The following is a 15,850-nucleotide window of genomic DNA, read 5'->3' on the forward strand; positions in this document are numbered from 1 at the left end:
AGTTGTAGTAGTAGAATAGTAGTAGAATAGTAGTAGTAATAGTAAATAGTAGTGGTGGTGGTGGTGGTGTGGTTGTAGTAAATAGTTCTTGGCAAAGAGAACACTTCTTTTTTGCTTTGTTTTATTATTGGTCAGCTTCTAGCTGCTGCAGCAGGTGCCGTCGTCGCTTCTCTAACTCCCCTTCACTGACGTCACTGTCTGATGAATTCCAGTCAGCCTAAAAATAACAATAAAAATAAGTTAGCAAAAAAAAAAAAAAGAGTAACTTCTTACATCAGTGAGGGGCAGTTGGAATAAGGTTGCGGGGAAACAACATATTTACAGCAGAAAGGGTGCAGAATTGTTTTTTTTTTTTTTTTTTTTTTTGACCCCTGCAGATAACTCAAGATATTCCACATACCTGTATCAGTCTTGCCAGCCTCAATTTTTCTCATGAAACAATTATTGTTTTTCTTTTAAATTATAAAATTAATAATTCCCCATATCTAAATAGATTTGTTATAACAAGTATATTCAGATATATAGGCTGCAATAGTTATATGGACTAGACACCAGATGGGCAAAGTACAAGAATTAGTAAGAGAACATCAATGTAGTTGCTTTCTTTGCTCAATGTAGCTACTGACTTTCCTCAAAACATATCCTTCCATCACAGAAAAGAACACACTGGACAATGAAGTCCTAGATACCTTTAACCCTCTGACATTCAGATTACTTTATCAAATGTTATTCTCACATAGACATTCTTTTGAATTAATCCTGCATTATCATGTAGCTTCATGATTTCAAATGATGTGCTCCTTTACTTTTATAATAACATTGTAGGGTGGATGTGAGAGGTCAAATCAGACTGGTTTGAACTTAAAACAGGTAAAATATTCTGGCTAGGTAAGACCGGTTTAAATGCTAAAGGGTAAACAAAAAACAAAAACAAACAGGACGGCCTTGGTTAGAATGCTTATGATCATAGGTCTGTCTGCTGAATTGAGGACTAACCTGGGACTAAATAACAATATGCAGCAGATAAAAAAGAAACACTAACACAGCCCAATTACTCATTAGTAATCATCAGTATACAACAATTCAGCTAGTACCATTATAACATCATTATAAGGCAGCGAGCTGGCAGAATTGTTAGCATGCTGGATGAAATGCTTAGCAGCATTTCATTTGACTTTAAGTTCTGAGTTCAAATTCCGCCAAGGTTAACTTTGCCTTTCATCCTTTCTGGGTCGGTAAAATAAGTTACCAGTTGAGTACTGGAGTCAATGTAATCGACTAGTTCCCTCCCTCAAATGTGAGGCCCTGTATCTATAGTAGAAAGGGTTATTGTAACATCATTACAGCAAACAGGAGGTAATTAACACCAAACTATGAGAATTTTTTCATTGGCCATTAGGAAATTATCATTACTAAAAGGCGAAAGTCCCCACTAGGTATCAGGCTGTCCATTTTATTCATTTATTGCTGTTTTCATTCCATTTATCTATGCAAGCTTATGTGGTATGGTTTTTGAAGGAATCATTTTCTTTTCCAGTTGGATACCCAAACTGCACAACTATGAAGTAATCTTCAAGATAACATTACACAAAGTATTATAGTTGAGTGGTTAGTGATAGAACACATATAGGCTTTGCAACACTCTCTCTCATATTGGTCAAACTTCTTAAAATGCATAGTGAACCAAGTTTTTACTAAAATAGAGAAAACGAAGTAGAAAACATTATTTTTTTCTTTTATTTAAATGAAAAATATATTTCCTGGTTGAATTTCACACCTATGTTTAAAGACAGACATTCATATATAGACATATATGTATAGAGCAAGATGTGTGTGCATGTGGAAATATTCTAACCACAAAAATCAATGTGCCTTCAAGTCTACAATGAACAAAATAAATTTGATTATATTCTCTATAACTCATATGACGATGGAGACAAATAGATTCCCATGCCATAGAAGTAAAATAAATAAAAAATAAATAAATTCAATTACTAAAAACTAGTGGAATCAGTGAAGGCAAGAAAGAACCAGTAATATTGATTTGTGGTGCTTAATTTAGTGTCACTGGAGTTAAACGGTTGCCTTTCAACTATTGGTGTGTGAGACTCTAAAACACAGCCTCCACAGAATAAATAGCCTCCAGAGTAATTAAAGAGAAGAAATAAATAGTGTGCTGCAGTTAGAAATAAAGTGAATAACAACACAATTTCTAACGTATAGTAAATTAAAGACATACACAAGTGCATGAGACAGACAGACAGACTGACAGATGTGAGAGCAACAATCAAAAGGTCAATATTTTATGTACAGCCATGGATATTGAATTCAATTTGTGGCCAAACCAGAAATGGCTTAGTTCACCCGAGATCAATTTAACCAGCATGAGGAGGGAAGGAGTGAAATGCTTAACAGGTGTTGCTTCTGTTAGCAAAAGGATTTACAACCAAAGGAAACCACTACGTGGCTTCTGAATCTGCATTAAATGGCAGCCAAGTCTCCCTCAAATCACATCCAACTGTTTTTTTTTTTAAAGAAAAGGCACATTGAATAATGTAGACTTGAATGAACAAAACAGTGCACATGATCACTGCTGGACTGTCATCAATCATAAGCCTACTAAATCAGGGTTAACCATGGGTTAAACAACAAAGGGTTTCTTTCACTATGTTCATGGATGGCATGAAGTATGATAGAGGTATAACTGAATGAATGTGGAAGATGTGCAGTAGGTGGAGACAATATACCTGAATGTGCTAAGTTGAAAGGTAGAGCAAAGGTTAAGATGAGACAGTCACCGAGAATGAAAGTGTACAGAAATATTCACTAGCTTTGGTAAAGGGTATGTGATTTGAATGGCATGTGTGGAAGAAGAAGTGAGAGAAAAACTGAAGCAAAAATCACAAGCCAGATATTTACTGCACTGCAGACTGACTGAAACGAAGGTTGAAACTTTCTATGTGCGTGTAGACAGACACAATAGCAACATGACCAGAGACAGAAAACCAGAGACCAATTTCATGGTGAATCAAAAGCACTGTTTACAGTGAAGTGTTTCCTCAGTCATCTGCAACTCCCTCCGAGATCAAACATGCATATTCTATGTAACTGGAAGTGTTAGTATATTTTTCATAAGTAGCCTTTAATGAGTATTAGGAAAGGAAACAAAGTTCTGTCAACTGTCAGAAATAGAAAAATGAAACGGTTTGGCAATGTGACTTTTGACACCATAACAACTTTCCTCTATAGTGAAATATGGTAATTCATGAACAGGCACCACCAGTACAAGAGGTATTAAGGAAAAAATGAAGGGAATAACTGATCAATATCAACAAACTGACAAGGAAGAAGATGGAAGAAAACTTGCAGTTGGCTAATGACCAAGAAAGATGCAAGGGTGTTGACTGATAATGCATGTGTGGATGTGCACATGACTATCACACAATGAAAATAATATCTACAGGGACATTGGCACAACACCATAATACAGAAATAACAGTATATTTCTTAAAACACACAAACACACACAGGCACTTTCAAAGACAATGAAGAAATCAAGTTTGTGCTCAATGTTTACTAAACTCACTTTCAGACTTAAGAGTTATGTCACAAGGGGGTAAGTAATTCAAAACTGAATATTTCAATATAATATTTACTCATGCTTTCACAATATTAACAAGTTTTTATAAAGCTAGTTTCTTAGCCAAAATTGCATCCAAAAGATGGGGTTTCTTCTTCTAACCTTTTACATCATAGTATTGTTCATATATCAGGGGAATTGGAAGGAAGGGGGGCCCCTGCCACAGCTACACATACAAACATGTCCATTCAGCTCATTGGCAATGTTTCACTTTCTACCGTTTCTTTGCTTCATCCGCAACTATTATAATGGGTTTTGCTCTTCAAAACTAACAACTTGCCTATCATTACATACATATAAGCTTAACCAATGTATCCATCTCCCCGACCCCACCCACCCACTCATTATCCATATTTTGTTCAGACTTTTACCTGTTTACACAAAATAATGTTTCTCTCCCAGTGGAAGTCTCACCTTGCTCATATTCCTCCCTCAATAAGGTAGCTCACCCAATTAAATAGCAGGATAATATCCCTCAAAGGAAGGAAGGAAGGAAGGAAGGAAGGAAGAAGGAAGGGAGGAAGAAGGAAGGGAGGAAGAAGGAAGGGAGGAAGAAGGAAGGAAGAAGGAAGGAAGGAAGGGAGGAAGAAGGAAGGGAGGAAGAAGGAAGGGAGGAAGGGAGGAAGGAGGAAGAAGGAAGGGAGGGAGCGAGGGAGAGAAAGAAAGAAAAGAAAAAAAGAAAAAGAGGATGGAAGGCAGATGGGGGAGAAATGAGGAGAGGGAGGAGAAATGAGGAGGGGAGAGAAGGGGAGGGAGGGAGAAGGGGAGAAGGAGGGAGAAGGAGGGAGAAGGGGAGAAGGAGGGAGAAGGAGGGAGAAGGGGAGAAGGGAGGAGGGGAGGAGGGAGGAGGGAGAAGGGGAGATGGAGAGAGAAAGGGGAGAGGGAGAAAGGGAGAGGGAGAAAGGGAGAGGGAGAAAGGGAGAGGGAGGGAGGGAGGGAGGGAGAGGGAGGGAGAGGGAGGGAGGGAGGGAGAAAGGGAGAGGGAGGGAGGGAGAAAGGGAGAGGGAGGGAGGGAGGGAGAAAGGGAGAGGGAGGGAGGGAGGGAGAAAGGGAGAGGGTGGGAGGGAGGGAGAAAGGGAGAGGGAGGGAGGGAGGGAGAAGGAGGGAGGGAGGGAGAAAGAGGGAGGGAGGAACATTGGATGACATAAGAAAGAGAAACAAAGAAAAACAGATTGGAGAGACAGTCTTTGATCAGTGCTGACCTGGAGCTAAACATCAACAGATGACAAGTAGTTCAAGTCGGAACACCAACCATAAATAATAGTGTTACCAATCTAGAAGAGCCTACAAAGATCATAACTGCTGCACTCTCCCAGTCCAACAAAATAGAAAAAAAATACACCCATACACACGCTGGATGTTGAACAAACTATCTGAAGTTATACAGCAAAGACAACAGTGGACAGGGACATTAACACTGATGGTATTATATATCAGTATTGATTTATATAGTAATTAAAACTGCTTTCAAGTAGCCTAAGGGACAGTCAGAATTGTGGTGGGTGGCATAGTGCAGAATCAATAATGATTAAGGAAATCTGTTAAAGTAGATTCATTAATCACACGTGTCTAGAAAATTAAATTTACCCAATTTGATCAGTATAATCTAATGTGCACAAACTCAGGCCCAGTAAGATTAAAGCCTGGTGATGATGATGATTATTATTGTCGTCATCATTACCATTTGACCGAACCATCAGAGCAATGGACAAAATGCCTGGCAGAATTTACTAATTGCCCTTTATGCACCAAGTTAAAATCCTGTTGAGAGGATCAATATTCATCTTTCTAGAGCATTGATAATATAAAGTACCAGCCAATAACTAAGGCCGTGCCTTCTCCCAGAATTTCTGACCCCATGCCTATCTAATTATTATTAAACATTATTATTGATGTTGTGTTTGTCGTCATAGCAAAGCACTGTTGTTGTAAATGTCTCCTCATTTCTCAACACTGTGGCAAACAAAGAAATTATCATTATTAATGCAAACATCAACAACACTTCTAATTTGATTTACAAAATGAACAAGAGGATTTCACACGTAGAGCAGAAGTTTTCAAGTTACACATACAGAGTTGTGGCAATTAGAGCTTTTCTTAAGTAGCGAGAATAATTTTGCTGGGAGGAGCAGGGTGGGAATGGGACATGGCAGTTCCCCAGCATGGCCACAGTCCAATGACTGAAAAAAGTAAAAAGGAAGGTAATTGTAATCAGTTGACAGAAATCCATTTGGGGAGAGGATGATTTTCATCACTTCATCTTGCACTATCATCATTTTATCATTAGTCTTATCATGTCACTGAAGTCTGGTTCGTGGTGTGCTTGGATGGCGCCGTCCACCTTAATACACCGGGACCCCCTTCGTCACGGTTGCATCGGTGTTGGGACCAGGTCTTGAGGAGGTGGCTGCGGTCACCAAAAGTAGGGGCCCCGATGCGCGGCCAATTTGCCCCGGGTCCACCATTGGGGTTCCCTGCTGCGCTTGAGTGGGGTCTGCCTTGTAAGCAACCTGCACATGGGAGCGACCTGCGTCAGAGAACTCCAAGTTTTGACCGACTCCCCTTGTTTTTATTCAACTTGGTGTTACTTAGGAGTCTAAAAAGGTCTCGACTGGTTAAAAATAAATGAATGACAACAATTTCTTACTTGCAGACATTTATAGGATTTCTTACAAAGGCGCAAAGCCATAAAGTTTGGGGAAGAGAGCAGTTGATTATCAATCCAAATAAGTTATTTTATTTTTTTTAATAAAATTGGATGGATAAGATGATCTTAGACACATATGAAAACTAAGATCCAATTCAAGGAAAAAAGTTAAAGTTGTATAGTTCAAGCCTTTTCTCCAACGATATTAATAATTGTCTGCTGAAGGGTTCCAACATGGAATCATACTGCTTGTGACCCAGAGCTTTAATGTCAATGAGAAAGGGTAGACAAGAAAAAGCAATAGTAGTGGTGGTGGTGGTGGTGGTGGTGGTGGTGGTGGTGGGTGTTAGGCATCATAAAGAATAAAAATAAGTATTATAAGAGTAATGAAGGAATGAAACATCTTTTTAACTTCACAGTCCAGGGATGGATTATAGCAATTGGTTTGGCAACCATGTTTCAACATTTGCTCTTGTTGTAGATGACTTTGGTGTCATAAGCAGGTGTTTTCTAATATTTGTGTGTGTGTGTCTGAAATTGTGATTTTCTATCATTTTGACATTGTCTATGTGTTGTGTAAAAACATGTTCTGGCCTTGACCAGTTGTCATTTGAAAGACAAGGAAACTAAGAATTTTATTTGAAAATGGGAAAGCTGTTATCAAGAAAGGTATCCAAACAGTAAATTTGACTAAATTTTATTTAACCCATGCTAGTATGGAAAAAGCATAAATTAAAACAATGATGATTACTTACACACACGTGTGCATACATGTACACACATACACCTTAATCAATAGTTATTGCTTCAACATTTTGTCAACAGTTGCTTCTCAGAACAGTCATTTTGAGAAATCAGTATTGCTGAAGCTTCTATATAAACAAGCACCTTGATAATGAATATTATTGAGGCTCTTCAATAAGTATTGAGTCCTTCAGTGTGAGTTGGAAAGTAACCCAGACCTTAATGCCCTATCACCACAGTCACAAAAAGAACCATCTGCCCTAACAGTTTCTATGCCACCTGCAATTCTCACAATACTCCAGTAACTACCAATGCAGGTTTCAATGCAAGCTACTTAAGCATCCTTGTAGATTCTGAATGCCTAGATTGTTTGTGTTACCACAAATTTTTTTAAGAGGCTGCTGAAGGGGAGAGCCCTAAGGTGGGATCTGTACAGAGCAATACTACATAGGTTCCTTTATAAGCCAAGCCACCATCTTAAATATCTGCTATCTTCTTTCTCGGAGCTTTCACAGCTGACATACTGACATCATAGAGCTACTGTGGCCACAAAACTTAGGGTGGCAATGCTAGTATATCCAAAACTTGAAGCAGGCAACTTAAATTGTCAATATTCATGAATCAGTTCTCAAGATCTCAGGTCATTTTGTGGATAGTAAAAAAGTTTCTTGACTGCTTGTTCTGTAAATACTAGGAGGTTAATTTCCGATTCAGATTAGGCGAAACACAACTTTTTCATAACTTTCCCTCTTCAGCACAAAGAAACTTGACTTTGATGGTTATAAAGCTCATTATAGACAAGCTTTTCAAATCCTCAAAGGATCCACCTGTTACCTCAAACTGATGATGACATTATAGTCAGACCAAATTTGAAGGCTTTTATCAGTGATTGTTGCATGCCAGTCAATGCCTGGAAATCTTTGATATTAGATTTCTGACTTTATCAGCATGTCCATGGTGAAAGCAAAAAAAGATGGTGAAGTAGTTATAATCCATTTTTCTAGCCAGTGGTACAAATGTTGTAAATCCAGAACTCAATCCAGAATGAGGGCAATGAGGATATGAAGTTTTTGAGGAGCATTCTCTATCAGCTTCTATGATTATAGACACACAAAGTTTATTCCACTCAGTAAGGAAATATAAAGTGTCATTTCTAATTGTTTGTGCATTTCGTAAATGGTTTTCCAGCGGCTTTAACACAAAAGTTTCTTACTGTATAATTTGCTTTTGACATTTCTAGTGAAATGCTTAAAGTGTGCCGATATAAAACAACATAGTCAATTCAGATTACAATTAATGACTCAATGTACATGTAATGTAGCCAACAGTATCTGTTGTAATCAAGTCACAGAACTATATTCAAGACAGATTATATTTTAATTTATTTCATTCACATTTTAGTTTTTGTAGCATCGAGTAAAACAGTTTAAGTCAGTAGTACTGCAAAGCTGTTGACCAAATAAGAATTAAATTAACAAGCAAGAAGTGATTCTAACACTTACTAACTTAGAGCATATTGATCAAGTGAATTAACAAAGAACTATTATACAAAGTACAGTTGAGAATAATTCACAAAAAATCTATTCATTAAACAAATACCCAATTAGATTACACTTTCTATTCCTAAATCAGAAACTAAATTGAGTAAGTATCAAAAGTGTATTTCTATAACATAAGTGCTTTCTAAACACTAGGAAAAACAATTAAATCTCATAAAGCTACCTTCACTTAAACTAGTTCTAACCAGATTAATTTCCATTTAGCATGATTTTATCAGTAGATATTATTCAAAAGATAGAGGTAACATGGATGAATAACCAACAATCAATTCTTAACTTGGTTTTAATGATTTAAAGTCATGACTATTAACAGACAATATTATTTTAGTCAAGGACAGGGAGAAAGATGTCTCAACAAATTGCTTAAACAAGTTAGATATATGAAAAAACAACTAGCTCTTAGGTTTTTTGTCACAGTCAACCGCATCAATCAAGTGTAAACAGCTAGTGATACAATAGAAAATAGATAACATGAGATGTAATGATAGAGAACATGCCATCCATAACAGGATTCTTGACCAAGCTTCAACAATACAGAGCAATATTAAAGCTGATTATGGAGGTGGTTAGTGATCAGTGAGTTGAAAAATGAGAGAGAGAGAATGAAATTCAATTAAGTACCATGAATCTGAAGGAGGAGGCAACAATTGATTGGATGTTGATAACTATGCACAATAACAAAACATTTAAAATAACTAATCATATGATAAGAGAGCAATAGATTTCACTACTGGAATAATAATGGATGTGACAAAGAAATAGAGATTTACTTGCCAGTAGAATTTCTGTCAATACCACTGGAACCAAGATTTGTGAATCACCAAAAAAATAAAAGACAGCACATGTTGTTGTTGTTGCTACTACTACTACTACTACTACTACTACTACTACTGTCATTATTTATATATAATACTGAGTTTGTACTCAATATGAAATTGATACATTCCAACCACTTTAATGCTGTTCAGACTTCACTTGCAGCAATGACAAGGCATGAGTGGAGGAGAAGCAAAACACTAATGACAAAGTTAGCCCTCTTCTATTCTACATGTAAATTCTTACTGTCAAGTAACAAAAAATGATGTGTATTATGATTAACCACTGAACCTCAGAGTGACAGAGTGAATAGCTAAACCAGCTGACTGGCTGAGTGATCACAGTTTGAATCTTATCACCAAAACCATATAGTGTCTACGACTAACCCTAGTGCTCAGTCCTCCTGGCTGTGACTAGGTACTACAGAGTGGAACAAGACTTTACTATACACATGCAGAACTTTTTTTTTTTTTTTTTGCTATCGTCCATCTAAGCAGTATGCTTCACTTTCATCGTCGTCGTCATTTAATGTCCGCCTTCCATGCTGGCATGGCTGGGACAGTTTGACAAGAGCTGGCCAGGCAGAAGCCTGCACCACACTTCTGTAACTGTTTTGGCAGGATTTTTACAGTTGGATGCCCTTCCCAACACCAACCACTCAGCAGAGTGGACTGAGTGCTTTTTACATGGCACAAGTGCAAGAGAGGTCAGTTTTGGCAAAGTTTTTACAGCTGGATGTCCTTCCAAATGCCAACCACTTTAGTGTGGACTGGGTGCTTTTAAGTGGCACCTGCACTGACAGGGTCACCAAGTACTTGCAAGACCAGGAAAAAAAAACACTCTTTTGAGAGAGGAGGGGGATGCTAAAATTATTTGGTCTTGATCTCAGTAATTAAAAGATACTGAAAACACAATCAGAGGCATTTCAAAGAGATAAAATAATATATTGACAGAAACAATATTACAATTCTAAAATGAAACCATGTTTGTTAACTAGCTTTGCTTTTTTGCTATGGCAGCTACAATTATACAAATTAAATATTGGCTTCAACTTTTGGCACAAGGCCAGCAACTTCGAGGGAGGCAGGTAAGTTGATTACATCGGCCCCAAGACTCAACTGGTACTTATTTTATCGACCCTGAAAGGATGAAAGGTAAAGATGACCTTGGCAGAATTTGAACTCAGAATGTGAAGACAGACAAAATGTTGTTAGGCATTTTGCCCAGCATGCATACAATTATGCCAGCCCGCTACCTTCAATACTAGTTGAATATTATAAAGACGATATTATCATTCAGAAGAGATAATGGCTAAAGGATTCGTTGTTCAATTCAGGTTGTTTAATGTTTGTGTATGAAGTGAGCTACTGCATGGTAGTGCTCAGAATAAATGCGGAAGATTGCGGACAATCAGAAATGAAGAAAGCATGCTCTGCTAAAAATGATATATTAGTATGGAGGAATTAAGGTGCACAAATACACTAACATAAGCTTAACAAGTGATGAGGTGTAATGCTGTAGAAGACCCATGCAACAGACATGGCATGAGTGGAGGAGGGGCAAAACACTAATGACAAAGTTAGCCCTCTTCTATTCTACATGTAAATTCTTACTGTCAATCACTTGATACTTCCAAAGGTAAATACTAATCTATAACTGAAGAAATAAAGCCAGAAAGTCACATAAGATTAATTAATTGTTCAGACTCTCACCTTTATTTCTACTCTCCTCTATATTCCTCCTCCTCCTCACACTTGTATCATGCATCACCCTTAACCATTCATTACAACTGCTCAACCCTAGTAAATCTCTACAGTCATCACCTACTCACATTTATCATCAATCTCCCCAGAACCCTTGGTCATTATTTATCATATTCGCTCACCCATATCCTATCTCTTAGCATATCACATCTCCCTCACTACCATCTCTAAGCATCACTCACATCTACCCCACTACCATTCCTCTTCTTGTACTTGAAGGCTTACCCCTATACTTCATCACCAGCATTTCATCTTTTTCTAGACCCACTCCAATCTCTCCCACCCTCTCTTGTGTAATGCAAGAAACCTGTTCTAACTTTTTCTCACCTGTTCTAACCTCTCATCACCTAGCATAAAGCTAAATCACTCACTACCACAGCTCCACTCATTCAAAGGAGATCCTAGTCATGCAAGTCACATGGTGACCTCTAGTGCTGGTATTATGGGGAAAAAAAAAAAGTACCCAGTACACTCTTTAAGCCTTTAGCATTCAATCCAGTCATATCCGGCCAAAATATTCTACCTGTTGTACATTAAAACTGACCAGATCCAACTTCTCACACCTACCCTACAATGTCATTCTAAAAGTATACCAATACAACATTAAAATCTTGAAGCAACAAAATGATGTGTGATTAATTCAAAGCAATATGAATAAATAAGCAATACATTTGACAAAAATGCTAAAGGGTTACAGTGGTTGATATTAGGAAGGGCATGCAGCTGAAGAAAATACACTAAATCAGATGGTGGAGCACAATGCAGTTCTTGGACCCATCAGACCCCGTCAAACTATACGGCCCATGCCAGCATGGAAGATGGAGATTAAATGATTACATATATCATCATCATTTAAAATCCACTTTCTATGCTGGCATGGGCTGGACTACATGTGTATGTGTACACACACACACACACACACACACACAAAATTGGCTTTTCTCAGTTTCCACAAAGTATTGGTCAGCCTATAGCTTATAATTGTAAAAGACATTAGCCAACGGAGCCCATGCAATGGGAATGAACTCCAAATCATGTCTCCAGAGAAAATTTTTTAACCAGCTTGTTTCAAGAAACACTATTTCTTTTTCTTCCTTCCTTTTTTTTTTTTTTTTTCTACCAAGAGAAAACCATCAGTGGAGGAAGGGGCAAACAAATAATTGACTCGGTATTTGGTTTATGATGGGTACTGCTAGTGATGTAAGGTAGTCACAACCAGAAGCCATTTTGACAAGAGACAGCTGTGTAGAAGCTAAAACATTTCCAGAAACTATTCCCACAAACTAGACAGCATACACAACAATGCTAGAAACAAGAGCATCAACTTTAGGTTCACAATGGCAAAGAGCAATAACAACACAGTAGTTTATTTAATACCTGAAAAGAATTACAATTTTACAAAGATTATATAAATGCAGACACATGTATAAGTATACAGATACACGCACACTCATATTGCATGCACACACAAACACACACAAGTAAGTGCATATATACACATTTGCATGTGTTTGTGTGTGTGTGCATATTTTTGTAAGTATACATAAACAGGAAAATTGTTATTTTGTAATGGAATGAATGAAATCTTACAGGGCTGCTTGTAAAGGTATACAGCAATAAATGAAACTTATTAATACTAATGTGCTTAAAAAATAAAAACAGCCTCTTTATATTGGTGGCAAAAAAAGGCAAGGAAAAAATTAAAATTAACTGGAGGCTGAAACTTTATTTGTGACACATGTAGTGAGTTGCTTAGCATCCTTATAACGTACGGCACTGCATTTTCAGTTGACATAACACCATTAATGAATATTGCTTTACATTTTTTGTTTCCCTTGCAATAAAAGCATCACCAAAAATACCAGAAAACTGAGCATAAGGGAAAAAGTCGCTAGAAAAAAAAAATGAAGTGAGAGTCCTTAGATTATAAAGACAAATTAATAAGCAACAACTAGGTTGAAGAAAACTTAAGTAATAAATCTATAGGGACTATTTAAAAATTATGATGGATGCAAAGAGTTTAGAAAGACAAACAAAAAGATAGAAAGAAAGAAAGAAAGAAAGAAAGAGAGAGAGAGGGGGAAGAGAGAAATATATCTCTAATATGTAGAAATCAAAGTTTAGCAAAAAAAAAGAAACATGAATGAATTTGAGGATTAAATTTTTTTTACTTTAGATTTGTTTTCAGTGTGATAACAAAACTAAAGTTTAAAGGTAAGTTTTGTGAGAAAACAAACATATTCTCACCATTTAACACTCACCTACACTCCCACACATACATACATAGAAGCAGTGCATACAAGAGCAGACAAAAACCATATATTTACTAATAGCATCCATGCCATCTAGTACTTACTCTGGAAAGATGTTTTTTCTTTTTGGATTTCTTTTTGTGTCGTTTCGATGCCCTTTCCATTTCTTGATCATCTGCAATTCAAGACAGAAAAGTTTTGCTCTAATTCTGTCCATTTCAGAGTAAGTAGATTTTTAAATAGATGGTTGGGAAAAGGGAAGAATTCAATAGCAGCTAACAACTCTAAACTTCATTCTTGGCTAGACACCAAGGGTATCCAAGATGAGATTTTAAATATTCAGCTGTGACACGTCTCAGCTGACTTAAATAACTAATAATACTTTTAAAGATCAATATTTGTCATTTTCATTATTAATATATGTATGATCATTATTATTATTATTATTATTATTAAGTAATAATAGTAGAAATATAATTAATGAAAATATCTGTCTGCAAATTGATGCTTTCATCTGCCAACATCTCCTCCACAACACTAAGGTCAAGTGACACTTCAGTAGATATCGCTCCAAATTGCAAACATTTCTGTAGTAATGCCAAGGAAAATAGTAGAATCAGTCAAATAAAACAATGGTCTAATACTTTAATAAAATTATAGATAAATATATATATATATAAAACATCTAAAAGCTGTAAGTATTATCCAATAAAGACAGGAGCGTCAAAGCTGAACCCAACAAGGAAACCAACAAGTGCACTGCACAGGGATGCTAAACAAAATTCTTCAGAATATTGCATCGCCTACATTACAAACATACATACATATTTTTTGTACACACAGACACACACACACACACACACACACACACACACACACACATATGTATAGATATAGACAGATATACACACATATGTATAAATACATATATATACACACACAAACACATATATACATGTGTATATATACACATACATACACATGTATATATATATGTAAATATATATATACTAATACATATCTATATACATATATACACACACAAGTATACATACGTAAATATATATACTTATACATATGTATACACAAAAATATACACACATGTATACATACACACAAATATATTCATACGTAAATATATATATATACTTATACATATATATGTATATATAAATATATATATGTGTATCAACACACACACACACATGTATACATACAAACACACATACGTAAATATAAATACTTATACATATGTATATATATAAATATATATATATGTAAATAATTGAAAAAAATTGGAATAATAAAAAAAAGAATACATTTGGACATTTATTTTTTAATCACTACAATTGTTTCCACACAATGTAGTTCTCCAGGCATGCAGGTACTTGTTTATACAACTGCTTCTCTGCATTATCAAATCTAGTTTTCTTTCCTCAAGTGATATGTAAATATTACCTCTGTCAGTTCAAATTCTCAACTTTAAGAATATCCTCTCTCTCTCTCTATCACAGCCTGAATTTAGTAGTAGTCACTGGGTTTATTGGGGTGTTTATTGCTGAAACACCATTCATAAACTGCTTTGAATGTGTAGATGTTGAGGGATGGTGATTCTGCTACTGCTATAATGGTCGCCGTTTTAAAGGGATAGGCATTTGATTTCTTTGTACTACTGATTTGTTCATGGTTGGATACATATGTAGTTCTCCTTACATGGACTTTAAGATTTGTACACACAGATGTTGTACACATACATTTCCACAGAAACAAGTTCATTCACATGCATATCTTTGTGTATAAACGCTGAGGCATATACAAATATATATCAATATATATGTACATGTATAAACACACACACACACACACACACATATATATATATATATATATGCATATACATATATAGATACATATGTATATATGTTGCAATGTATATGTATGTACGTTTACGTGTATGTGTATACATTTGTGTATATATATACTCTTTTACACTTTTACTTGTTTCAGTCATTTGACTGTGGCCATGCTGGAGCACTGCCTTTAGTCGAGTAAATCGACCCCAGGACTTATTCTTTGGATGCCTAGTACTTATTCTATCGGTCTCTTTTGCCGAACCGCTAAGTTACGGGGACGTAAACACACCACCATCGGTTGTCAAGCGATGTTGGGGGGACAAACACAGACACACAAACAGACATACATACATATATATATATATATATATATATATATATATATATATATATATATATATATATATATATATATATACACACATATATACGACAGGCTTCTTTCAGTTTCCGTCTACCAAATCCACTCACAAGGCTTTGGTCAGCCCGTGGCTATAGTAGAAGACACTTGCCCAAGGTGCTTTGCGGGAAGGACTGTTTCAATGAAGTCGCATATTGACCTTGCCTTTGATACGC

The 15,850-nt window shown here is 36.3% G+C and overlaps 1 protein-coding gene across 11 annotated transcripts in view; it reads right to left on the minus strand.

The window, feature by feature from the left end:
• Nucleotides 1-15,850, minus strand: part of LOC106881150 (pre-mRNA-processing factor 40 homolog A) — a 124,243-nt gene that overhangs the window by 42 nt on the left and 108,351 nt on the right. For 8 of the 11 annotated variants that reach the window (XR_016243113.1, XR_008264720.2, XM_089357413.1 and 5 more), the window contains 2 exons: nucleotides 13,526-13,596; nucleotides 1-217 (listed from right to left, as the gene is read on the minus strand). The exon at nucleotides 1-217 is cut by the window's left edge and continues 42 nt beyond it. Coding sequence is in view for 9 of the 11 variants with exons in the window: in XM_089357413.1 (XP_089213539.1) it covers nucleotides 125-217; nucleotides 13,526-13,596 (164 nt within the window). In the remaining 2 variants the exon portion in view is untranslated. The remainder of the gene's footprint in view (nucleotides 218-13,525; nucleotides 13,597-15,850) is intronic. The other 3 variants (XM_089357434.1, XM_089357428.1, XM_052969965.2) reach the window with 1 other exon arrangement.

The sequence above is a fragment of the Octopus bimaculoides genome, chromosome 1 (assembly GCF_046866305.1).
Source record: "Octopus bimaculoides isolate indiv1 chromosome 1, ASM4686630v1, whole genome shotgun sequence".
NCBI classification, from domain to species: domain Eukaryota; kingdom Metazoa; phylum Mollusca; class Cephalopoda; order Octopoda; family Octopodidae; genus Octopus; species Octopus bimaculoides.